This window comes from Typopeltis vanoorti, chromosome 3 (assembly GCF_054136105.1).
Source record: "Typopeltis vanoorti isolate ZY-2024b chromosome 3, IOZ_Tvanoo_1.0, whole genome shotgun sequence".
Taxonomy (NCBI): Eukaryota; Metazoa; Arthropoda; class Arachnida; order Uropygi; family Thelyphonidae; genus Typopeltis; species Typopeltis vanoorti.
The window spans coordinates 42,945,342-42,972,729 of NC_143551.1; the positions used below are offsets into that span (position 1 = coordinate 42,945,342).

A 27,388-nucleotide genomic window follows, 5' to 3' on the forward strand; every position below is an offset into this window, starting at 1 on the left:
ATGTAGAAAGTTTTTTACCTTGGGTATGTTATATATTAAAGATACCAAGCAATTTTAAATATAACTTGGTTTTAATCCTATTTCCCAAGTAAGCAAACAGACAAGTAGGTCAAGTTTGCACCTGCACGTAGTGCAAGTCAGGGCGACTTTCTACATCTATCTCTCATCCTGAGATTTTTAATTAATAAGGTCAAAGCACCTTGTGGCAACTTGTTTTGGTAAAATTTATAAGCTCTGTATTACTTAAACCTTGGCATTTCTTAAGCCTGGCTCCCACTGATGAGACCTCAATACAGGTCAAAACCGGTCTGGGTAGTGGCCCTTGCCTTTAATGTATAGCATCAGACATCTCTGCTAGGGGATGTGCTTTGCATTAAGGGTAAATACCAAGGATAGTGATCAAACCTTATTCCACCTTTACCACGAGTTGCCTGGACTTGCTCTATGTGCGGAGTCGCCCTGACTGGCACAACGTGCAGGCACAAACTTGACTTACTTGTCTGTTTTCTTCCTTGGGAAATAGGATTAAAACCAAGTTTTATTTAAAATTGCTTGATATCTTTAATATATAATATACCCAAGGTAAAAAACTTTCTATGTATCAAAGCTTTGTACAGTATAATGAAGAAAATGGCAGTGAGAACAAGAACCACCAGATATGTAGTGCAAAAATCAAAGCTGGTTCATTGGTAGAAGTGTGGTATGGAGTGTCAGGAGTGTAGTGAAGGATGTGGAAGATCTGTTTCTGAACAGATTGAACAAGAGAAGTGAGAGGGGTTGGACGTACAGAAAGTGAGATATTTTGATGGAATATGAGGTGTTAAATGAAAGTCAAACAGGAGTGAATATTAGGTGGAAGGCAGTGATAAGGAAAAGAAAGAGTATGGTATCAGACAGAAGGATAAGTGAGAGAATAATATTATTTATTATTATTATTATCACATGACATCTCCATGGAGTCCTTGGACTCAACATGAGAGAACACACCACTACACAACTCATCCCCTCTTCTACTTAATCCTTCAACTATACACTACAACACCACAACCATCAACACACAATACTATCTACTATCACCAATAGTACTTTTTGTCTGTAAATTACATGTGTCCTGTTGGCTGATTTGCCTGTATACAGGATGAAAAACCTGTGTTTCTGGGAGATAAAACCTTGCTACCTCCATATGAGATCAGCTAACTCACCTTCAGTTGAAAAGGCCCACATAAATTTTTTCACATAATCAAAAGAATATGATTGTGAATACAGAACAGACTGTGAAAGAGAAATGGTGGAGGCATAATTGTAAAAACAAGATAGAGGAAGCAAAAGCGATTTGGTGATAGGAAATAAAGTGTAGCTCTTGCTGGAATGCAAGAGTTGCAGAATGAAATGATTAAGATAAGAAATGAGATGACACATATGCAAAATGACATGACAATTTGTGGATATGAATGGAAGAATGTGAAAGAATAAAATGAAAGACAGTTGAGAAAAAGATGAAAAATATTTCAAGAGTGACTTTGTATGGAGATTCCATTATTAAAGGTGTTGTGGATGAGAGATCGCAAGGTTCATTTTCAAGAAGAGAGGAATGAACATGTACACAAGAAAAGTAAACAATGCAAGGGAGTTAGTGGTGGTGGTAGGAACAAACGATTTGTTGGGAAATAGGGAGAATGTGAGGATGGATATCAGAAAATTATTGAGAAGAGCAAAAAACAACAGTGTGATAGGAAGAGTACAATGATTATTTGAGACCATGAGTAAAAATTATGAATGGTATACTATGCCAGCAGAGGTGCAGTTAGTTGATGTGTGGAATGCATTTCAAATGGCATGGTATAAAAGAAACGAGTTGCATTTAAATAAATTTGATGTGAATCATTTTTTTTTTAAATATAATGACATATCATTAAAATGTATTTAATTTAATAGAAAGGGGGATGGTAAATCCCTTTATATTTTTAATAGCCGGGTAAGAAACTCGGATCGAAATCATTGAAATCCATAGAGTTTCATGCCGAAAAAACTATCAGCAGGCCCAAGTGTAAATTTACCAGGGGGATTTATCATCCCCCTTTCTATTAACATATTTGCCAGTAAAATAGCCTTTTGGCTTATTAAATTAGTAATTAACATTAAATATAGGAGTACACCACTTCGGCAATTCGATAGTAGAGGTATGTAAGTTCATGTTCACTTAAAATCTTGATATTCCAGGTCTACCTACTCACTGATGAGACCTCAAAAAAGGTTGAAACCGGTCTGGGTAGTGACCTCTTCTCATAATGTAAAAACAATATATATACATCTCTTAGGAGCTGGCTTTTACATTATGAGAGAATATTAAAGTTAGTGAGGGAGCTTGCTCCACCTTTGCATGGAGTTGCTCTGGTGTTGTACTACTCAAGTGATCATTTACACTTGGGCCAGCCGATAGTTTTTTCGGCATGAAACTCTATGGATTTCGATCCGAGTTTCTACCCGGCTATTAAAAACATAAAGGGGATTTACCATCCCCCTTTCTATTCGCTGGTAAAATAGCCTTTTGGCTTATTAAATGTATTTAATTTGTTAACTTTGGTATTTCAAATCATTTTAATTTTAATTTTAGCTTTAATTGTAATCTCATTTTATTTTGTAACCACTCTATGGTACTCTCCTGGCAATTGTCTCAGCTCTGTAAATTGGATTAACGTTCTTTCTTCTGGTTACGCCTTGTGATTATGCTGATGCACTGATGATGGCTTGTTAATTTCTGGCTGAAATATTTGCAATAATAAAAAAATATGATTCTTATTCTTGTGAATACTTGTGTCTAATAATTGACTGGAGAGACTGTTATTAAAAAGAAGTGCAATGAATAACGTGAAGAAGGAATCAGTGGAAGTTAGAGGTGATGACAGAAGTGGAGAGAGAGAGAGAGAGATGTGAATGTGGGGAAAGGAGTGCAAGCCAGACAGGGAAACAGGATCGGGGATTTGGGGGACAGGAAGTGAAAAGAGTGGATTCTTGAAGCAGTAATGTATGAGGATGATCAGCATAGCAAATGAATGACCTGGGATGCACAGGTAGTAGTTGAGCGTGGAGAGATATAAGAACTAAAGGGTCATAAGGATGAGTTGAGAAGAGCAGGTGTGGAAAAATAATGGTTGGGGGTATTCATCATTCATGGATAGGACTGGTTATAGACCAAGAAATGAATTGCTGTGCTTACTAATGAAATGGCTGCATTGTGTGTCTTCAACCAAGCATAGTTGGAACAAGTGAAACAGGATTGGATGAGAATGATATCCTGATGAGAATAGAAATGGAAGGATGTGATATTTCCTGAGGATAATCATTTAATGATATCAGGGAAAATTGTGTGGAGATACAAGGGAAAAAGCAGAATGGTGTGAGGAGGAGGTTTACAGAATGAGATTTTCATAGAATATTGTTATTAACAGGAAATATGAAGGGTGAAGACAATACAATGCCTGTACAATGAAATGTGTAGGCAAATTGGCTTAGTGAACAAGAGAAGGGTGATTTAATTATAATAATATTGATTAGAATGAAGACAAAACATCAAGTAAGGAGAATGAATTTCTTAAGGAAGAGCTAACTTTGCCATTATGTAATGAAGGGAACACAAGGGTTGATTGAGAGCCTTATCTCCAATCATATCATCAGAGGATATGATTACCTTCCTCCAGTTAGGCGAGAGGGACTGTGATGTGATTACCTGGGTTGTAGCCAATCATATGAGAACTTCTGTGAGGAAAGGATATATATATATATATATATATATATATATATATATCCTTTCCTCACAGAAGTTCTCATATGATTGGCTATAGAAAGGATATATATATCCTTTCTATATATATATATATATATATATATATATATCCTTTCCTCACAGAAGTTCTCATATGATTGGCTACAACCCAGGTAATCACATCACAGTCCCTCTCGCCTAACTGGAGGAAGGTAATCATATCCTCTGATGATATGATTGGAGATAAGGCTCTCAATCAACCCTTGTGTTCCCTTCATTACATAATGGCAAAGTTAGCTCTTCCTTAAGAAATTCATTCTCCTTACTTGATGTTTTGTCTTCATTCTAATCAATATTATTATAATTAAATCACCCTTCTCTTGTTCACTAAGCCAATTTGCCTACACATTTCATTGTACAGGCATTGTATTGTCTTCACCCTTATATATATATATATATATATATATGTGGACCATAAGGCTAGTAAGTATGATTAGGAAACAAATGGCAGCTATACCATGTAAAGAGGAATTGGGGGGGGGGGGAGCAGATGCTACTTGGGCACTGATCAAGAGATATTTAAGTGCAGCAATGTTTGAATGTACTCCAAGAGTCAGAAGGTTAAATAAGGTAGTAGTAAAACAGATGATGTCAAGCATGCAGTCTGAAAAAAGAAGGCTTTATGGAGGAGGTACAGGATGAATGATAATAATCAGTTACATGAGAGCACAGAAAGCAGGTCAGGAAAGTGACTTGGTAAGCAATAGTGTGCTGTGAGCAGAAATTAGCCATTCAAACCAAGAAAAAACCTAGAAATTTCTTTGATATGCGTCAAGTAGTAGAAAGGATTATGGGAGGATGATGTTAGCAAATGAAAATTGATTAATTAGCAGATGGTAAGGTGGACTGGTAACAGCTGCAGAGGATATAGCTGAGATATTCAATGAGCAGTTTATCAGTGAATTTTATTCTTATGAATGTGATGTCATGAGGAAATGTGGTGTAGATGGTATAGTGGAGTAAGCAGTTAAGTGAGCAGGAAATATATGAGGAATTATGTATATTTGATGTCATTGTATATCAGCACAATCCCGCTGACATTCCCATTCATCTGCCAACAGCAACTTTTATATTTTATATGTTATCCCCATTCAACTGCCCACACTCATTAAGCTCACCCCACAACAACTTTTTTTAGCGCCGTTGGTACCATGGGCAAATGAATGGGGAACGCCAGCGCCGTGGTGCTGACATACAATGAATCATACAATGACATCAAATATACATAATTCCTCATATACTTCCTGCTTACTCCACTATACCATCTATAGTGGAGTAAAATGTCTGATGCCTTCATTCATCTGCCCACAATGACATTTATCTTTATTTCCCATTCATCTACCCACATCAACTTTTATATTATATGTTATCCCCATATAAAATTATCTTCACGCACTCGCTGATTTGATCTGTGACACGTAAACTGTTCCATTCGCTAAGTGCATTGTGAGACGAGGGAAAAATGTTGTTCTTATCTTACTCCATTCATCATAATACTGAATACGAACTTGACATCCATGGATGACATCCCTTGTCCTGTCCAAACCATCCCCTGCATATACCCAAAAATTTCACTCAGAACATCCCAAAGCCATTAATGCCTCCCTCCATCCACACACTTCTGGCCCATACAAATCGCCTTATTTCCTTGACAAGTTTTCCATAACTAGCAAAAAAATTTAAGACATTCTGTTATGTGAGGTCCTTCCCGATATCTATAAACAGTCCAATCCACGATGTCAGTCACAAAGTGCCATTCATGTGGTCGGGGCATTTTCCCGCCAGCGACTGTATGCTGTATATACCGTACGCATGTGATTTGTACTAATCATGTTATGATGGTAGTTTTAATTCTATCCGTCCTGTTTTATCCAGGATGGATAGAGGCACAGCAGTGGTCATCATAAATCCGACAGATATTCATTGATCGTGTGGCGGTTTTATTTATATCCGTCCTGTGTGCTGCTTGTATTCGTTATGCTGTGATGTGTGTTTCTGTACAGTCCATGACCGTATGGATGTTGTTGTCTGCATGTGTGACGGATTCGGTGTTCTAGGGCCGCATATTCCCACAAGTGACTGTACAACATACAGAACTTCGCTAAATGGGATGCGGGCAGCTATTGATAGCTGCCTGCCTTACAGTGACGTCACTTTGCGTAACTTTTGTTTCATTCCCGATTTTATCCGATTTTGGAAATGGATTCACTCCAAAACCAGTAACGAGAATAATCAGAAACTGTAGTCCAAATAAATAATATGATATAATTATGTTACTACTTATTTTTAATGACATGGTTCAACTTCTCAGCCTTTCCGGATTGCTGAATATCTGGCTCAATATTGGTCAACTTCAATCGAAAATCAGCACACACTAAGACGATTTCTGTATTTTGTTTTTATTTGAAGGATCGATGAAAATCCTTTCTCACAAAGATAGGTTGTTGAAAACTGCATGACGATTTTCAGTCCTTCTTCAGATAAGTCGGGAAATTCACTTCTCACTGAAGGGAGATCCAGAATCAAGCCAAACCAAGATCACAGAATTGCATTTTAAGCCCACTGTCACTTGAAAGCTCAGTTAACTGTTCTTTTTTCAATAACGAAAGGTCGTTCGCATGACTATAAGCCTGAAATAGATCTCGAACCACAGAAATTTCTTATAAAAGTTATTTGGAAAATATGTTTCAGAGTTTTGAGGTGATTACAAACCCTTTCCAGAAACTCAGAATCAATAAAAATATAATTTTCCACTAAAAAGGATTCAGTGTTGAAAAAGGTGCAAATTATCCGTCTTTTACATAACTAATGCACAACACCAGTTTTTTTTATAACAAGCCAAAAGGCTATTTTACCGGCGACATAAGTTAAGTTTAAGGGAGATGGTAAATCCTGTATTATTCTATAACCGGGAACGAAACTTGGATCGAAATCCTAGAGTTTCATGCCGAAAAAACTATCGGCGAGCCCAAGTGTAAGTAATCACTTGGGTAGTACAACACCAGGGCAACTCGGAGCAAAGGTGGAGAAAGATCCGTCACTGCCCTTAATATTCTCTCATAATGTAAAACACAGCTCCTAGGAGATGTATTACTGTTTTACATTATGAGAAGAGGTCACTACCCAGACCGGTTTCAACCCTTTTTGAGGTCTCTCAGTGAGTAGGTAGACCTGGAATATCAAGGTTTCAAGTGAACCGAACTTACATATACCTCTACTAACGAATGGCTAAACTGGTATACTTATATATTGTTATTACTACTATAACAAGCCAAAAGGCTATTTTACCGGCAACATAAGTTAAGTTTAAGGGAGATGGTAAATCCCATATTATTCTATAACCGGGAACGAAACTTGGATCGAAATCCTAGAGTTTCATGCCGAAAAAACTATCGGCAAGCTCAAGTGTAAGTAATCACTGAGGTAGTACAACACCAGGGCAACTCGGAGCAAAGGTGATGATGTTGTATTACTCAAGTGATTACTTACACTTGGGCTCGCCGATAGTTTTTTCGGCGAGCTCAACTCTACAATTTCGATCCGAGTTTCATACCCAGCTATAGAACAATACCGGATTTACCATCTCCCTTAAACTTAACTTATGTTGCCGGTAAAATAGCCTTTTGGCTTGTTATAGTAGTAATAACAATATATAAGTACACCAGTTTAGCAATTCGTTAGTAGAAGTATATGTAAGTTCGGTTCACTTAAAACCTTGATATTCCAGGTCTACCTACTCACTGATGAGACTTCAAAAAGGGTTGAAACCGGTCTGGGTAGTGACCTCTTCTCATAATGTAAAAGAGTAATACATCTCCTAGGAGCTGCGTTTGACATTATGAGAGAATATTAAGGACAGTGATGGAACTTGCTCCACCTTTGCTCCGAGTTGCCCTGGTGTTGTACTATCTAAGTGATTACTTACACTTGGGCTCGCCGATAGTTTTTTCGGCATGAAACTCTAGGATTTCGATCTGAGTTTCTTACCCGGCTATAGAATAATACAGGATTTACCATCTCCCTTAAACTTAACCAGTTTTTTTTTTCCTCGTATGCCTTTATTTTGTCATAGGCATCAAGAACAGTTAAAGAATTTCCCTGAAGAGAGAGATTAAGTTCATTTAATTTCGAAAAAAATGACTGAAAGATAGGATAGTGTTGATAACCATACTTCATGAACAAGGAGTGATGCAAAATTAGAATTACGTTCATTTAAAACAATAAAACTTCGTGCCCTAATTGAAATAATCTTGTTAGTATTTTGTCCCTGAAAAGCCAGCGAATTTCAGAATGAAGCAAAAGTTGTATATATTCACTGCCCATTTCATCGCAGAATACTGAAAATAACCTATTATTTAATGGTCGAGCCTTAATAAAATTAAGGAGCTTTACAGCATTGTATAGCACAGTTTAAATTCTGGTGGCATTCCTTTGGAAGCCAACCTTTCCCTACGTATCAAACAATATACCAATTCATATCCGGAGCCACTTCCTTGACCATAGAAACAACACCGACTATGCCTGCCCGTAAGGGCGCAAGTTCCATCCGAACAGAAGCCCATACATTTTTCCCACTGGATATCTTTGTGTATTATGTAATTATTGGGACTGTGAAATATTTCTTCTCCAGTTGTTCGGGATAACAAAGTTCTACAAAACAGAATATCGTCATGAATGTTATCATGTGCATATCTTAGCTAGCATATTAACTGCACATCATTTGTAACATCAGTAGTCTTTTATATTTGAAATGCATAATAAGGGCTCTTCTTAACTCTTTCGATTAACTGAGAATCTACGTTACCTGCCATATCATTAATCTGCGACCTACAGTGTCATTGAAAGAGGAGTCAAATCAACATCTTTCAGTAACTTGTTGCCAAACATAGTTTTTACCACATCTTTTATAGCTGGAAGTAGTAAATTTTCCCTGATAGTCGCTATGAGCAAACTTAAAAGATAGATGCTTCCAGTGCCTTGCTATTAATCAGACCCATGGCCGAAACTACATATTTCCCATGATTTAATATCACTAAGCATTTCTGAAATTGGCTTTTTTTTTTTCAATTTGCTTATTTTTCACATCACAATATGTAGTTTCTAAATATCAGAGTTTCCCAGGTTTCATGCACTTGTTCAACAACATTTCATAACACAAAACACATCCAGGTCTCTGTTCACTTTCATCTCCACACCAAGTAAACCCAAATTCCAAATATGAACTATTATATTTCCTACTGTACTTTTTCTTTGAACTGCTTGTTTCTTCTACTTTAATAGTATCAGATTTACTCGCCGTTAAAAAACGTGTATCCCAATTAGGGTTAGCATCACGTGTTTCATTTGCTCTTCTGTTCAAAGTCCTAGTTCTAAGCCACTTTTTGATTATTAAAAAACGTTTCAGAAAAATATATTATTATTATTATTATTATTACCCAAGACCACATGGAATCAAAGACTCATCTAGGAGGTCTTTTTATCAAACACACAGCTCATCATACAGCGCTTTAAACACACTCATATTCTTTGCAGACACCACACTCTCAGGCAAGGCATTCCAATCATTCACAACTCTACATGCAAAAAGCCTGCTTCTCACTCCCCTGCTCAAATCCTCTTTATACAGTTCCCAGGGATGATCTCTGGCTCTCCCCTAATCTTCTACTATTTTCTGTAGAACCTCTCCAACATTGATCCTATAACAACCCCTAAATAACTTGTCTCTATCATATCACCCCTCCTCCTCCTCCTGTCCACCAGACTTTGCAAGTTGCTTCTTCTCAATCTTTCCTCATACTCAACATTCCAGAGGTTAGAAACTACCTTAGTCAGTCACCTCTGGATCCTCTCCAACATCTCTTCATCCTTCTGAAAACCAGATAATCAAATCTGAGCACAATAGTCCATGTGTGGCCTAATCAAAGCCTTATACAATGGAACAAGAATCTCCCTACTTCTACAAGTCAGTGTCCTCCACATCATTCCCAGAAGCCTTTGTGTTGTCTTCACAATTTTGGCTATGTGTACCCAAAATTTCAGATCCTTCTCCACTTCACCCCCAGAACTCTTATTTCCTCCAACTCCAACAATATATCCTCACCAAGCATAAATTCTGCATCCCATTTTTGTTTTCCAAATTTTAAAACCTTATATTTTGCAACATTGAATTCACATCCCATTTCCTGTGCACAATCACTCAACTTATTAAAGTCTTCTTGTAAGGGTACAACATCTTCATTACTCTTCATGGTTCGTCCCAACTTTGCATCATCTGCAAAAACAACTGAATATCTCCATACAAATCTTCACCAATATCATTAATATATACAAGTTAAACAGCAATGGCCCAAAAACAGACCCCTGAGGCACACCACTAGTAATTTTCCTTTTCCTGGATATCGCTCCCCCATACACAACTTGTTGATACCTATCAGATAGCCAATCTCCAATCCAATGCACCAATTTAATATCCAAACCCCATCCACTCCAGTTTGACTATCAACTTATCATGCTGTAATCTGTCAAAAGTCTTCGCAAAATCCAAGTATATTACTGTGTATCCTTTTCCTCTGTCCAAGGAAGCAGTTACTTTATTGTAATAAGTAAGTAGATTACTAAAACATGACCTCCCTTTAGCAAATTCATGCTGTCCATCAAAGATAATACCATTGTTGTCAACCCAACTCTGGGTCCTAGTTCTCACGAGCTTCTCCAACAACTTAACCATAACACCTGACACACATAGATAGGCTTATAATTTGATGGTTGAGTTCTATCACTTCCCTTATGAAGCAACACAATCTTACTCTCCTTCCACTCTTTAGGAACTTGACATATTTTAGAAAAAAAAGTATGTCAAGACAGATGTCAACTCCCTGGCACATTCCTTCAGAATACGTGGTGATATATTATCAAGTCAAACAGCCTTATTAACATCACATTTCCTCAACTCCCCATACATCTCTTGCTCACTTAAAGTCTGTCTCTCCTCCCCATCATCAACTGCTCCCAATCTGTCCATGAAATCATCACCTACTGTATTAAGTAAGTAGATTACTAAAACATGTCAAAATCAAATTCCTGATATGTACCCTTAAGGGGTTTACAGGATATGATAGTACTACATGAAAACTTACATCATTACTAACCTCTTATCTACAATTTTCCTCCAAATCAATATGTTACCTGTCGGACTCCAACTTTATCAAAACTTATATTTCTATGTTCTAAGGCAATTTTTACTGTATCAATCCACGTATATCTTGGTCTTCCTGCGAGTCTTTTTCCTGCCAACCTGACAGAGACCACTTGTTTTGCTAATCTTTCCTCTCCCATTCTGTTTAAGTGACCATACCACCTCACATTACCTTAACTAACACATTCCTGGATACTAACAATGTCAAGGTCTTTCGTAATATCCTCATTTTTAAGATGATATTCCCATTGATGCCATCTGTTCACACCCCTAATCCTTCTCATATCTGTGGTCTGTATTCTTTGGTCAAGTGTTTTATTTCTAACCCACCTCTCAGATCCATAAGTTAAAATTAGTTTGAACACTGTCTAGTACAGCTAATTTAGTATTTTGACTAATTTTTCTCTTATTTCATATAAATTAATTTGAATCCAGCTTGTTCTACCAAGCTTTTCTTCTACAATCCTTCTCAACTGTTTCTCAAGTATACTTGCATAAATCTTACCAGGAACATTCAGTAGGGAAATACCTCTATAATTCTGACATTCAGTTCTGTTTCCCTTTTTATATCCAATAATCTGGAATTCATCCCTCTGTCCAGACCTTCTGAATTATGCCTTGCAGCAACTGTAAGACTTTTATACCTTCTTCCTTTAGCATTTGTGGTCAGTATCATCTACTCCTGCTGCCTTTCCACATTTCTGGCTTTTGATGGCTTTTTCTATTTCAAGGATATCTATTCCTTATTGCATGCCTGTTGAGTGTTTTTTACCACTGTGCTGCTACTGCTTGTTTCATTTAGCAATTTTTCGAAGTATATCAAGGATATCCTTTTTCTCCAGTTTATATGTCACCTTTATCATCTCTGATACCTTTTACAGCACTCTTTCCTCCATTTCTGAGCTTTTTCAACAACTTCCAGAATATTTTGCCACCTTCTTGATATTTATATTCTATATTCTTACCAAAGTCTTCCCATGACTCTTGTTTAACTAGTTTTATACAGTGTTTAGCTATCTACAATTGTCTCTATTCTTTAAGAGCACAAGCTGATTTATTTGCCAATAACTTTTGATATGCTTTCTTCTTTTCCTTCACAGCCTCTTTAACTTCTTGTGTCCACCATGGAGTTCTGATTTTTCTATCCTTGCAGACAACCTCACCACATGCCTCTTTGGCTGAATCAATCAATGTTTTCTTCAGGATTTGCCACTGAATCTCCAAGGTTTGGTTCCTATTTTCAAACTCTTTCATTTTTTTTCTTGAATAAGGTTTGTGTATTTTAGTCTACAGTTCCCATCTGAGAGCTGCTCAACTTTTATTCACTTTAAAACTTTCTTGCACGTTCTTCTTTTTAATATGAAATTCAATTTTATGATGATTAAGACTAAATGGTGATCACTAGCCAATTTCAAATCCTCTGTAAGATGTAGTGTCCTGCACCAGTGAGAAAACATCACTATCAACAATAACATAGTCAACGAGACTTTTCTTATTCCTTGTCTCTTCTCTCCATGTGAATTTGTGCACATTTTTATGTTGGAACATTGTGTTAGTAATAACCAGTTCATGTCCTGTGCAGAAATCAATAGGCATTTCCCATTATTATTAGCTTTGCTCTTTTCTCCAAATTTTCCAAAAATATTTTTGTATGTCTGACAATCATTTCCTACTCTGCTATTTAGATCCCCAACAAGGACCAACTTTTTCTTTTTCATTGTGTCAGTTGCTTTCTCTAAAGCCTCAAAAAATTTCTCCATTTCTCCATTAGTAGAACCTTCTGTCAGACGATAGGCTAAAATAAGTCTCATTGTCCAGTTTCCCATTCTCATATTTGCCCACTTCACTCTACTTGAGACTGCCTGCCATTCAAGAAGATTAGCCTTGTATTTAGTGTTGAATACTATGGCTACTCCTTCTTTTCCTTGATTGTTATTTCCTGAATATAACATTTTGTATTTATTGCTCAGAAAGATCTCGCCATTTTTTTCTTTTTTGTTTCAGTCACTCCTATTATGTCAATCTGGTACTTATTCAATTCCTTAGCCAGCTCCATTTCTTTGCTATTCGGGCTTCTTATGTTGATAGTACTGCTCTTGAGCTGTGGTGTTGTTCAGTTGAGATGTAATTCAGAATTTGTTCCAGTAGCTGACTTTTTGCTGTTCACCCTGGTTCCCTGGCAAAAATAACAGAGGCTTTGTTTAACTTTGCGATGCTGCACCAGCATGAAATTCTGTCATGTTGTTACTATCATTTTATATTGTGGTTTAAGCCAATAAGAATATAGTTTGTTTGGCTAACCATAAACTATAAACTTTTTGATCATCCCTGTAATTAGCAGTGTTTATATTCATATAATTAGCAATACAAAAAAGGACAAATTTTTTGGCAGGTTTTCTGAAAGTGGAACATATTTTGCCCCACCTGATGGTGAACGTGAGGAATATGTTGAATACATAAGAAGACTTCCCTTGAATCCTCATCCTGAAGTATTTGGTCTTCATGAGAATGCTGACATTACGAAAGACAACCAGGAGACATTACAGGTATGGTATCATATTTCAGTGATATTTAACTGTCAAATACTCATATAACAGTATAATTAATGTGTGCCCAAAAGACTTTCCATGATCATTATATTATTTTCTATAGCCTCCCAGTTAATCAAACACTCATCTTTGTAAGTAGCAGTCAGTGATAAAACTAGATTTAGGAAGTGGTATATGTATTCCAGAGGACTGGGATATATGCTTGGTGAGAATATATTGTTGGAAGTAGAGGAAATAAGAGATCTGGGGGTGATAGTGGATAAGGATCTAAAATTTAGGGGACACATCGCCAAAATTGTGAAGACAACACAAAGACTTCTGGGAATGATGCGGAGGACACTGACATGTAGAAGTAGGGAGATACTTGTTCCAATGTATAAGGCTTTGATTAGGCCACACTTGGACTATTGTGCCCAGATTTGGTCACCGGGTTTTCAGAAGGATGAAGAGATGTTGGAAAGGGTCCAAAGGCGACTGACTAAGGTAGTTTCTGACCTCTGGAATGTTGAGTATGAGGAAAGATTGAAAAGATGTAATTTGCAGAGTCTCGTGGAGAGAAGGAAGAGGGGAGATATGATAGAGACCTACAAGTTGGTAAGGGGTTGTTATAGGATCAATGGTGGAGAAGTTCTACAGAGAATAGTGGGAGATCAGGGGAGAACCAGGGGTCATCCCTGGAAACTGTATAAGGAGGGTGTGAGTAAGGGAGTGAGAGGCAGGTTTTTTTCGTGCAGAGTTGTGAGTGATTGGAATGCCTTGCATGAGAGCGTGGTGTCTGCAAGTAGTTTGAATGTGTTTAAGACACGGTATGATGAGATGTGTGTGTAAGATAAAAGGACCTCCTAGATGAGTCTTTGACTCCATGAGGTCTTGTTTAATAATAATAATAATAATAATAAGTAGGCATGAAAGAAAGTTCTGTATCTATAAATATTTTTTTTAATTAGATCAAAAAGTAAATCTTAAACCATATCATATATAAAGAAAACTATTAAATCAGTTCATTCAAATAAATCATAATTAACATATTATAATATTAACATATGTGCACTGTTTTCTACATTATATTATAGAAATGTCATTTTCTAAATTACTGATATTTTTTTTTCATCCATTTTACATTTTTGTATTGCTTGTTGAACTGCTGATGATATTATATTTATCAAGTATAGTCATTTATTCCTTGGACCTTGGACCCAGCTGGGAGGCCTACAAAGTAGTGCCACTGACCATCCCCCCCTCATCCACCACCGAGGGGACCCCCCCCAATGCACCGTGACAGCTCAGCAACCACCGTGTCATCAAAAAATCAGATAGAGTAATGGCAATTCTAGTGAAGTCTAAACCTAGAGATATACTGATCATTCAGATATATGCTCCTACAGAACAGAATGAGGAAGCAGAAATAGATAACATGTATGATGAAATAGAATGGTGTATAAAAGAAGTTGAATCGTGTTATTTGTGCTATGGGTGACTGGAATGCAAAAGTTGGATCAGAGAGAACATCTACACACATGGGCCCATTTGGACTTGGAATTTGGAATGAGAGAGGACAAAAACTGATTGATTTCTGTAACAAGCACAGTCTCATCATAACTAACATTTATTTTGAGCAAAAACCAACAGCAAGATACACATGGGAAAGTCCAGATGGGAGATACAAAAATCAGTTAGACTTTATTGTGGTCAGTAAACATTACCTCAATGGAATACGGAACTCAAAGGTGATGCCAAGTGCTGACTGTGGATCTGATCATAGACTGGTCTTAATGAAGCTGAATATTTGCCTGAAAACAATAAAAATTAAAAGAAGTCAACCCCTAAAATGGGATCTGCAAATGGTACAAAATCCAATAGTAAAATCAAAATTTAATGAAAATGTTTCAGAACTGCTGTTTGCACAGTTGCAAAATGAAAATGAACCCTCTCAGTGGAATAAACTACAAGCAGCATTGGTGCATCCAGGGAGGGGACCAAGGGGTCCTGGCCCCCTCCAAAAGAAAAAGGGGAAAAAAAAAACTAGTAAAATTTCCAAAAATCTTTTCCTAATTAAAATTCTTTTTTTTTTTTAAATTAATGTTGTGTCTCGTCTTCTATTTCTATACTACTTATGAATTAGCAGTCCCATAAGGTGGGAATACCCTATAGCGCTCGGGAATACTGGCAGCTGTGAACGCAAAGCGAACGAAGTAGTGATTGGGCTTTACTTCATTTGCCCGAGCTGGGCCAGAGGAGATCACAGGTATCATGTATTGGCGATCACTGCAGATGCTCAGTCATAGCTTGTATGTAATGCGTAGTGTGTATTCTCAAATCGTCTACTCAACTCCCCCCCCCCCCCCAAGATTAAATCCTGAGTGCACCACTGACAAGCAGCTATCATAACATCTGCTAAAAACCACATCAAGAAGAAAGAAAGAAAAAACCATGGATAACACAAGAAGTAATCAACCTTATCGATGAAAGAAAACATGGAAAAGAGGAGCAAATGAAGAAGAAAGATTAAGATATAAAACATTGGATAAAAGAATCAAACATTATGCAGAAAGAAAACTGGATAAATAGGCTGTGCACCGAGATAGAAGAATTACAAAATAGGAACAAAACCAAAGACGCATTCCTGAAAGTGAAAGAACTGAATGGAAAAGCAAAACATACACAATCTAATAACATCAAGGACAAAGATGGAAACATAATCATTGATAAGGAAAAGATAAATGGAAAATGGGTGGAATATTTATCAGATCTGTATGATGATGATAATGGTAACATGTTAGATGATTCACGACATCTTAAGTTAAACGTAACAACAGATACCACTCTACCGACAAGAAAGGAGATAGAACATGTAATTAAGAATCTTCCTAATAATAAATCCCCTGGGTGTGATAATATCCCAGCTGAGCTGCTGAAAGCTTTGACTGACAATAATAACTATTTAGTGGAATCTATTCAGGACATTTATAAAACAATAGAATTACCTGAAGTTTTTACAACATCTATCTGCATACCAATTCCAAAGAAAAATAATACACAAAATTGCGAGGATTACAGAACTGTGAGCTTAATATCCCATGCATCTAAAATTATTTTAAGCATTGTTAACAAACAAATTGAAAGAGCCTTAATCAGTTAATTGAGTGAACAACAGAAAGGTTTCAGAAGAGGAATGGGAACCATTAATTGTTATCCTGGAAGCAAAAATACTAATAAAAAGATCACTTGAAAGAAATAAGAACATTTACATATGCTTCATAGACTTTCAGAAGGCTTTTGACTGGGTAAAACATAATAAAATGTTCAATATATTAGATAAATTAGACATAGAAGATCATGTACTTAAGATTATAAAAATGATTTACACCAAATAGAAAATGCAGCTGTTTAACTCTGAGGCTTCTTTAGTGAAAATAAAAAGAGGAGTTAAACAAGGTTGTATCCTTTCACCAAACCTATTTAATAGGTTTGGTGAACGGATACAACCAACTATTTAATATCTATAGTGAAACAGTGATGAAAAAGATTGAAAAACAAAAAATAGGAATTAGTATCAATAGTATAAAATACAACAATCTTAGATATGGTGATGATACCGTTCTAATAGCAGAAAACCGAAATAAATTAATCAAATTATTGCAGCTACTAATTGAAGAAGGTAAAGAATTTGGGTTAGATATAAATGCAAAAAAGACCAAATTTATGAAAATCTCACAAAAAAAAAAAAAAAAAACAGATCCGAGCAGGATGTATATTCATGAACAATATGAAATTGAACATACAACAGAATACAAATATTTAGGCACCTACTTTACTGCAGATGGAGAGCAAGATGAAGAACAGTCCTAGCTAAAGATGGCTTCTGGAAAAATAAAGATCTGCTCAGAAGTTCTGTGGGTATCGAGACAAAGAAAAGAATGACAAGAACATGAGTGGGCCAGTTTTCACATATGGAAGTGAGACCTGGATATTCAAGAAGAGAGTAAGACAACAGATAATGGCCTTTGAAATGTGGTGCTATAAATTCGATGCAGTAGAAATTTTTTTTTTTCCTTAACTTTGCATTGACTTTTACAGAGGTCACAAATATTTATAAAGAAGGATATTGTAAGTTAACACTGATTGTAAATTTTTGTTACGAATTTTGTATATAAGGTATATATTAACTCTGTAGTTGTAATAATTTTATGATTGGTAAAAAAACCATGCAAGTGTATGTTAAAACTGTATGAATGTTAACTGTATAATTCAAAGGCAATGCTTTAGAAAGCAGCCTGGCATTTGATGTGGTTCTGAATTTTAAGAAATAGCTTAGAAGCTTTGTTTGTACATTCAAACTTAACCAAATGAAAGTCTCAAGGACAGTGCAATAAAATGTGGTAAACATCTAAGGATGTCCCGCGTTTTGGTAAATAAGATTGTTTTTGTATGTTCTGTGGGAAATAGAAGTAATCAACAACTCTGAAGGTCACATCCCCTTTTGCATGGAAATATTAGGGGTTCTCAACCCTTAATCCAGGGACCTGAGGAGAAGTATAAGAAAGGATCAGGAAAAACTCCAGGAGGATGCAGATATGCAGAAACGCAGAAAGAGTTGCAGTCTCCTCTCGTAGTGTCTCGATCCAGCATCATGGATGCGTGTCCGTTAGAAGAAGCTGTGGGTGCCGGGAGGTATTGAGGAGAAGAGAAGTTGGACCAGCATGCCTTACCAGTAAGATAATCTGCCATGTGCATCGGACGCCAAAAGCCGTCGGCTGACCTAGAAAGCATCGGTGTAATATGCATCAAGCCCCTGGAGCCCTCCACAATGCAACGCCGTAAAAGGAAAGAAGCCTGCACGAATGTTGAGGCCCAGGATGGAAAAGCAGTGGAACCAGTAAAGAGATAAATGAGCCATTTAAGATATAGGTGTCAGAGAAGAACTGTGAGTAAAATTTTATGTATTCGTTTAACATTACAGAAGATAGACTGATAGTCCATGGGAGACTTACAAAGTTTAATTGTGATTGTTTGTTCTGGACTAAGATGCTGAAGATTGATTTGTACAATTTAGATATGAGAAACTTGTTAATTGAAGTATATATTGCATGAACATATTAGTATTGGGATAAGAACATAGATTTTGTATGATAATATTGATTCATGTTTTAATGTGTGTATAATTACTTAGATATTGCAATTTTGTAGCTTTTAATTTTTAGAAAGAGCCAATTCATTTAAGAAACTGTATAATTGCATCGTAGTTTAATAAATATGTTTGTTATGTTAAAGAATGTGTATTCACTTATCCTTAATCCAATGCACTGTTTCTAAATAAATACGAACCTGTGAGCGAAGTAAATAAGAGTAGCCACAACTGTCAGTAAAGCACAAGATAGATCTAGAGAGATTCTGCAGGTAATCATAATTATATTTTATACCCATAAAGGGGAATCTTGGTGGCACAATTGTAACATTAAATACATTTTCCAAGGTTCCCAAGGTATTGGAAATTAGATAACCTGTAATACTCTAAGGTAAAGAATAAAAGTGTAATTATAGTGTAAAAGGAACATACAGTAAATAGTATAATAATATTACAAAAGGGACAGCAGAAGATACATTTACAGTGCTATAGGAGAGCTCTGAAAATCTCATGGACAGAACATGTGACAAATACAGATGTCCTACAGAGAATGAGAACATAGAGATCTTTATTACAGGAAATGATCCAGAGAAAGATGAGATTGGCAGGACATGTACTGAGAGGTTCAGCAGGACAGAGGATACTAACAGTTTTAGAAGGAAAAATTATGGGAATCAAGAGGCAAAAAACGAAGGACATGGTTTGAAGATTTAAGATCATGGACAGGATCACATGGCTATGCATAAACAAAAAGGAAAGCCACCAACAGAGAGAACTGGAAGGACATGGTGCTGCACTCTCGCTCACTGAGGCAGCTACATGAAGAAGAAGAAGGTAGTCATTTATTAGTTCCATTAATAGTTAGAATATGCAAAGGTTATTAGTTCTATTAATAGTTAGAATATGCAAGGGAGGACTGGATTTTTGATGGTTGGGAGTATGTTGTGTCACAAAAATAGGCGTTTATAAATCAGTGAGAGTGGTCAGAGGAGTGAAGCAAGTTATTGCAAGAACAGGATAAACAGTTGATGGAAATAAAATACAGAGAGTATAGATAGTGCCTTAAGGAAGAACAGAAAGGAAAAAGAGAAAGAGGAATACTCCTAAAGCTAATATTGTGCCCTGTCAAAATGGAGAATTAAGAGGACAATATAAATAATGGCTCTAAGGCTAGACTTACCATAAATTTTTTTTATTAAACCAGGACATTTTTGAGAGTTTGCTCAAAACAGAAAGTAACGCCTTCTATGCTAAGTACTTATGATTCAAAAGGCTAAATAACGGAGTGGTTAACAACGAGTTTTAATTTCTTTCCTGTTGGAAGAATTAATTGATATCGTCACAAAATTTATTTTGTTTAAAACTTCACAAAGTTGCTGAAACAACAGTGGCTCACTCACATTAACAATGACAGCTTCACATTTTGTTCTACCCAGTCTAAACTTTGTTTCAAAAAAGCTTTGATATCAATTTAGATGAACAATTGGCAGACTTAAAGCTGAGATTGTGAATAGCAACATGAAATGCAAAAGTTGCTTCTTTAGCAGTTAAAAATTCTTTGTCACTTGGATCGGGACCTTTAAAATATGACAATATCTTTGAGGAAGTTCCTGCCGCTGCTAGACTAGCCTTATGTTTCGCACATGTCAAGTGATTTTTTATGCCCGAACGCCCACCATGAGCCACAGAAAAATACCAATCATATACTAAAAATACCAAGCATTGCGGATGCGTGTCCGTTAGAAGGCTGGAAAGAAGCTGTGGGCTCCAGGAGGTATCGAGGAGAAGTCGGACCAGCGTGCCTTACCAGTAAGATAATCTGCCATGTGCATTGACACCGAAAGCCATCGGCTGACCTAGAAAGCATCAGTGTAATATACATCAAGCCCCTGGAGCCCTCCAGTAAGATAATTCTGAAGAGCACTGTTCACATTTCATTTTGTCAATATGACCACAAACTTTTTTTCAAAAATGGATAATCCTTTTTTAATTCATCCATAAACGCACAGTTTCTTTTTGGCATTTTGGGGTTAAATTAATTTAATGAAGTAAAAAAAAATCACAAACAACACGCCGAAAAGAAACACCGACTCGACAATCTAAACTCAACTAAGATTGTGCATGCTCAACAATGACTTGCAATGCAGCATACAGGCCAGAGTCAAAGTGGGGTATTCGTGTTGCCTAATTGCCATTTTCCGAGGCTGCACTTTTTGTACTGCTTGTATATTCTGCACTTTTAAATTTTTACCAAATAACCAGGACAAAATGACAAACTGGCTGGGACCATACCTTCAAACCGGGACAGTCCCGGTCGAACCGGGACGTATGGTAAGCCTATCTAAGGCTGAATCTATGAAGCTGAGGTGGACAGAATACAATATTTGGTGGACTATTAATATACACATGAAAATATTGAGGAAAGAAACTACACATTGGCCATCCAGATAAGAGAGAAATAAAGAAATTGAAGCAAAATTTAACAGTGGTAACATACATGAGAATAAGCATATTGAAATAGGGAAAATGAATTAGTGAAGTTGTTGCATAAGTATGTTAAGATAGGCTATGATAACAGTGGCATAGCTAGTGGGGGGGGGGGTGCAGAGGAGGCGGTCTGCCCTGGGCGGCACTTTTAACCTTTTTGAACTTTTGCAGTTAATTCTAAAATACAGTCTCGAGAACTCAGTTCCAAATATTGTAATACTACTGCAAATTTTCCTCACAATTGCAGTAAGTGTTGCTAGTTGTTTTTCTAAATAAAATTTGAGAGGAGTTTTTCTAAATAAAATTTGATTAAGAATTACCTGCATTACTATGAAACAGACTTCGCCAATGTCATCGACGATTTTGCTAACAGAAAGGCAAGAAAAATAACATTTTAGAATGTTGAAGTTAAAGTTTTACTTAAAAAATAAACAGTGTTTTAATTTATTTCCTTATACATTGTTTTGACTTTTTGTAGTATTTTTGGTGTATATTGAGAGGGGTGGCAAACTCAGGGACCGCCCTGGGTGGCAAAAACTCTAGCTACGCCACAGTATGGTAAGTAATGTTCCAGCGTATATTACTTAACATGGCATTTTAATAGAAGGAACGAGAAGAATATGTGTGTATGAGTGCTGGCATGGTTATATTATCTCAGAATGTTACTGTAAATTAGGTATAACTATTATTTGTGAGGAAATACATCATATACTGAATATTAATTAGAATAATTTTAATTAATGCTGCTCATATTTTGGCATAGTCAAACTGCCATCAGAAAACATAGAACAGCCATATGTGCACACAGGTACTAATACTGAGTACATGAGGCTGAAGAAAGACAACTGAATTTGAGGCATAGAATCCTAAAATGGCATCCTGAGTGGGTTAAACTGGGTGGTTTTGGCCAATGGGATGAAAACTTGAAGATAAATGCCTCCCAAATTTGGTGCAATTTCATGTACCAACATTTGTTGTTGTGGGTTGGAAAATTTCTTAGGGCTGAGGTAGATTTCAGGAATAGCCTTTTGTATTTATGTTTGCTGCAGTAGGTTGTAGTGGCCTTCTTTCAGTTGTGTTGGTTGTCCAAAGCATGGTCACCAAGTACAAAGTGGCCATAATGTGGAAGTGGAACCAGATGTAGTCCATGTGTTCAGAAATTCTGATACTGGCTTTCATGCCTGTTTGGCCATAGCAGGACAGATTGCAACTGCGAAGAAGCTGGTAAACACCTGACAGGTATAATGTGGCTGAACTTTGCTGGAGCAGATAAAGGATGCCAATTTTTTATGTGGTCTGCAAGTCGTTGTATTTATTTAGGATTTTTGTTAATTTTTTGGATATGCCCCAGATACATGGAACAGTGATAGATTTTATGTAGTCTCTGTTCTGAGGTGGGGGGATAGCAGTTATGGGGTTGTCATCAGAGCTGTCATCAATACTATCACAGCTGATTATTTTTGCTTTGTTATATATGGTTTTTATTATCTCACATTGTTGGGGAGGGATGACCACATGTCTACCAATACATATGGATTTTCTGGTTGGTTGTAATTTGCTCAAAAAGAATAGTCATTAATAGCCAACATATAAGCCTTTCTATCAGAAGTAAATTAGAAATCTTTGCTGGTTCTAGAGCACGGATTGCTTATGAACACTGAATGGCCATTTTATTAGGAACATCTTTCTATTTAGGAAAAAAAAAAACCTTCTGAAGACACTGAGTCATTTAGTTGCAGCATGCTATATAAATCAGGTAGATAAGCATCCATCAGTTTTTTTTTTGTGCGTGTGTGTGTGCACGTGTGTTTAATGCATCAGAAGGAGTAAAAGGTGTGTGACTTAAGTGACTGTGAGCATAATACGATTGTTGGTGCCAGATGTTCTAGTGCAAGTATCTCACAAATACCTACTCTTCTGGGCTTTTCATGCACAGAAGTGTTTAGGGTATACCAGAAGTGGTGTAATAATCAGGAAATTTATAAGAGAAAGACTATTTTTGGAATTTGCAGCAGCTTTCAGAAATCAGTCTAATTTAAATACCTTACCAACTGTCATACCTTACCTTAAATTAATTCACATGAAATACACTCACTACCCCTAAAGGTAAACTATTCCATCCATTCACTGCTCTTTGAGAAAAAATCTAGCTCTTACCCCTTTCTTGACTCTGAACAAACTCAACTTCCATGAATTCCTCGATGTTCTCTTCCTACCTTCCATATAACAAAAATTTCATCAGAGGATATCCTATAACCCATTCAGAAGTTTATAAACCTCTATCATATCACCCCTATTTTTCCTTTTAACCAGAGTCTGTAATTCACATATTCACAATCTGTCCTCATAATCTAAATCCCATAATTCAGATATAATCTTTGTAATTCTCCTTTGCATCCTTTCCACAACAGAATTCTTTATTCCCTTGGAACCTGGGAGACCAAATCTGCACACAATAATCCAAGTGCAGTATTATCAAGGCCTTATAAAGAGGAAAATGACTTCCTTATCCTTACATGTCAAGATTTACTTCAACATTATAATTATCTTTTAAGTTGTATTCGTAACTTTTGCTATGTAACCTTTGAACTTCAAATTCCTAGCCACCATTACACCAAGATCCCTAGCGTCATCAGTTTCTTGTAGCATAACCCTACTAATATAATTTGCTTCTGGAAATTTCATCATGCCAAAGTGCATACTTTATACCTACTAACATTAAGCTGACAGACACTTTCATTTCCCATATTTCCAGCCTAATCCAATAATTTTGTAAATGCTGGATATCAGTACGCGAGTGTGCTGAAAAGTTGTGATAATCATCAGGAAGGAATTGAGGTAGAACCATGTAACTTACACATCATTCTACGTATTCCTCACGAAGTGTTATACTCTTGTTACAATGCTGCTGCTGCATCATTTGCAGTCTTATGAGAAAAAAAATCTTTCTCTTGTTGCACAACCAGTCCACAGCTGCAGATATAGCTTCATCATCTGTGGTAAATTTTCTTCCTTTCAAGTGTTTCTTTAAATTTGGGAATAGGCAAAAGTCAGATAAGGCCAGGTCTGGTGTGATAGGAAAGGTAGTCAGAGTGTGCCCAGGAATGATAGTGATGAAATGAGGCAGAGAAGGGGGTGATTCATAACCCCCACTCTTGAAGTGGTGGTTATGAATAAAGAAGAAGGTAGCATGAGTACAGAGAATGAGAGAAAGTGTGTAGAACAAACAAAATGGGGAAGCTCAGGGTTGAAAGGGGAACATCGCATGAGAAAGGTTCATGCTCCAAGAGAATGTGAATGCATGTGTTGAGGGGTAACTACCTCAGGCAGTATGCAACAAAGGGCAAATGTGGATTTGAGGATCTTGGATATGATCATCTCATCAGAGGATGTTATTATAAACAAGGTGTCAAATCATCCTCTAATTAGTGAGAGTGTCCATAAAGTGATTACCTGTGTGGTTGCCAGCAGAGTGAGGACCTCTGTGAGGAAATGGTATATGTGTAACTACAAGGTTGGTGATTCTGAGAAACTCATGAGATAGTTTGCAGGTGTAGCATGGAATGAGGTATTGGCTGGGAAGGAGATCAATGCTGCTTGGCTGATAACTATTTAGTAGAAACAATATCTAAATGTATTCCAAGGGTCATAAGGTTAAATCAGATAAATGTGAAATGAATGAATGAAGCAATTAAGCATGTGATACAGAGAAAAAAGATATTATGGAAGCAGCATAAGAGGAGTGGTAATAATCAATTCCATGAGAATTACAAAGAACAGGCAAGGAGGGTGACTTGGTTGGTAAGGGTAGTAAAAGTGAAGTATGAGTAGAAGTTAGCAGTCAAAAAGAATCCTAGAGAGTTCTTTCAATGTGTAGCCAGAAAAGATAAAGATGATTATGGAAGGATGACGTTGACTGGAGAAAATGGTACAAGAATAATTGCTGCAGAGGATATAGTTGTGATATTTAATGAGCAGTTTATAAAAGTCTTTCATTAATATGAGTGTGACATCATGGAAAGTGTGAGGGCAGTACTGTATATGATGAGGAGGAGAGACTGACTGTAAGTCAGCAAGAGGTATATGGGGAATTGAGCAAACTTTATGTTAATAAGGCAGTGGGACTTGATAATATATCACCACATATTTTGAAGGAATGAGCCAGGGAGTTGGCATCTCTCTTGACATATTTGTTTAATATGAGTCTTGCACTGGGTCAAGTTCCAAGAAAGTGAAAGGATGTCAAGATTGTACCACTTCATAAGAGAGGTGACAGAACTAAGTATCAAATTATAGGCCAGTCTCTGTGTCAGTTGTTGTGGTTGAAGTGGTTGAGAGGTTGTGAGAAAACCAGGATCCGGAAGTGGGTTGAAAACAGTATAAAATATCTTTGATGGAGAGCATGGTTTTTCTAAATGGAAGTCATGTTTTAGTAATCTACTTATTTATTACAATCAGGTGACAGCTGCATTGGAAGAGGGAGATGGATACACAGTAGTCTACTTCAATTTTATAAAGGCTTTTAATAGATTATGGCATGATAAGTTGATAGTCAAACTAGAGCAAATGGGATTGGATATTAGACTAGTGCATTGGATTTGAGATTGGCTATCTGAGAGGTATCAGCAAGTTTTGTGTGGGGTAGCAATATCCTGAAAGAAAAAATACACTAGTGGTGTACCTCAGAGGTCTCTTTTAGGGTCATTGCTGTTTAATCTGTATGTTAATGATATTAGAGAAGATTTGGATGGAGATATTCAGTTGTTTGCAGATGATGCAAAGTTGGGATGAACTATGAGGAGTAGAGCTGGTGTTCTGTCCTTACAAGAAAATTTGAATAGATTGAGTGAATGGGCAGGGGAGTGGCGACATCAATGTTTTAAAATGTAAAGTTTAAAATTTGGGAAACAAAGATAGGATGTAGAATTTACACTTGGTGGAGATATATTGTTGGAGGATGAGGAAATAAGAGATCTTGGGGTGATGTTGGATAGTAATCTAAAATTTAGAAGACAAATTGCCAAAATTGTGAGTCCAATACAATGAATTCTGGGAATGATGCAGGGGACCCTGACTCGTAACAATGTAGAGATACTTCTTCTATTGTATAATGCCTTGATTAGGCTACACATGGACTACTGTGGACAGATTTGATCACCTGGTTTTCAAAAGGATGAAGTGATGTTGGAAAGAGTTCACAGTTGATTGACTAAAGTAGTTTCTCATCTCTGGAATGTTGAGAAGGTGCAATTTACAGAGTCTAATGGATTAGGAGGAGGAGGGGTGATGTGATAGAAATGTACAAGTTGGTAAGGGATTGTTATAGGATCAATGTTGAAGAGGTTTTTCATAAAATGGTGGGAGATCGGTGGAGAACAAGAGGTCATACCTGGGATCTGTATAAGGAGGTTGAGAACAAGAGAGTAAGAAGCAGGTTTTTTTTTTTGCATGCAAAGTTGTGAATGATTGCAATGCCTTACCTGAGGGTATAGTGTCTGCAGAGATTTTGAATGTGGTTAAGGCAAGGTATGATAAGCAGTGTGTATGACAAAGGAATCTCCTAGATGAGTCTTTGGCTCCATGGAGTCTTAGGATAATGCAAATAATAATAATAATAAAGACAATGGCAAGTTGGAAAATTTCCATCTGGATTTTTCCATTTGGAACTTCTTTGGCCATGGAGAACCTTTGTGTCTTCACTCCATTGACTGTTTTTTGGTTTCTTTATCATATTGATGAAACTTGGTTTCATCAACAGCCACAATATGAGCCAAATAATTTGTACCTGATTTCTCAAAATGACCCAGAATCCCTTGAGATGACAGCACACATTCTCTCTCTCTCTTTTGGTTGGCATTGAAACATTTGAGGACCCACTTTGCTCAGAGCTTCCACATGTCGAGGTGTTGGTAGATAATGACCCCGACTCATTCTCTGGATATTGCCAGAGTTTTTGCATTATTTTTGGCTGGTATTCATCTATCATCAATTGCCACTACTGTTGTATATGCTGAGACACAATCTCCTAAACTCTTATACAAAGTTTAGTGAATCTTAGTTGTGGACTTTTCTTGCATCATGAAAAGCTTGATGGCTTGCACCTCTGTGTCTTTGAATTTTTTCAAAACCTCTAACATGTTTTATATATCCTAAAAGAAAAAGAACAAATTATTACAATTTCATGAAATATGGGGGGGGGGGGTTTAAAG

General features: G+C 36.7%; 1 protein-coding gene across 1 annotated transcript in view; it reads left to right on the forward strand.

Moving 5' to 3' along the window:
* The window catches only part of LOC150108079 (dynein axonemal heavy chain 3-like), a 1,881,116-nt gene that overhangs the window by 1,680,202 nt on the left and 173,526 nt on the right, over positions 1–27,388 (forward strand). The window contains exon 67 of the mRNA XM_090415945.1: positions 13,411–13,564. Coding sequence (XP_090272071.1) covers positions 13,411–13,564 — 154 coding nt within the window. The remainder of the gene's footprint in view (positions 1–13,410; positions 13,565–27,388) is intronic.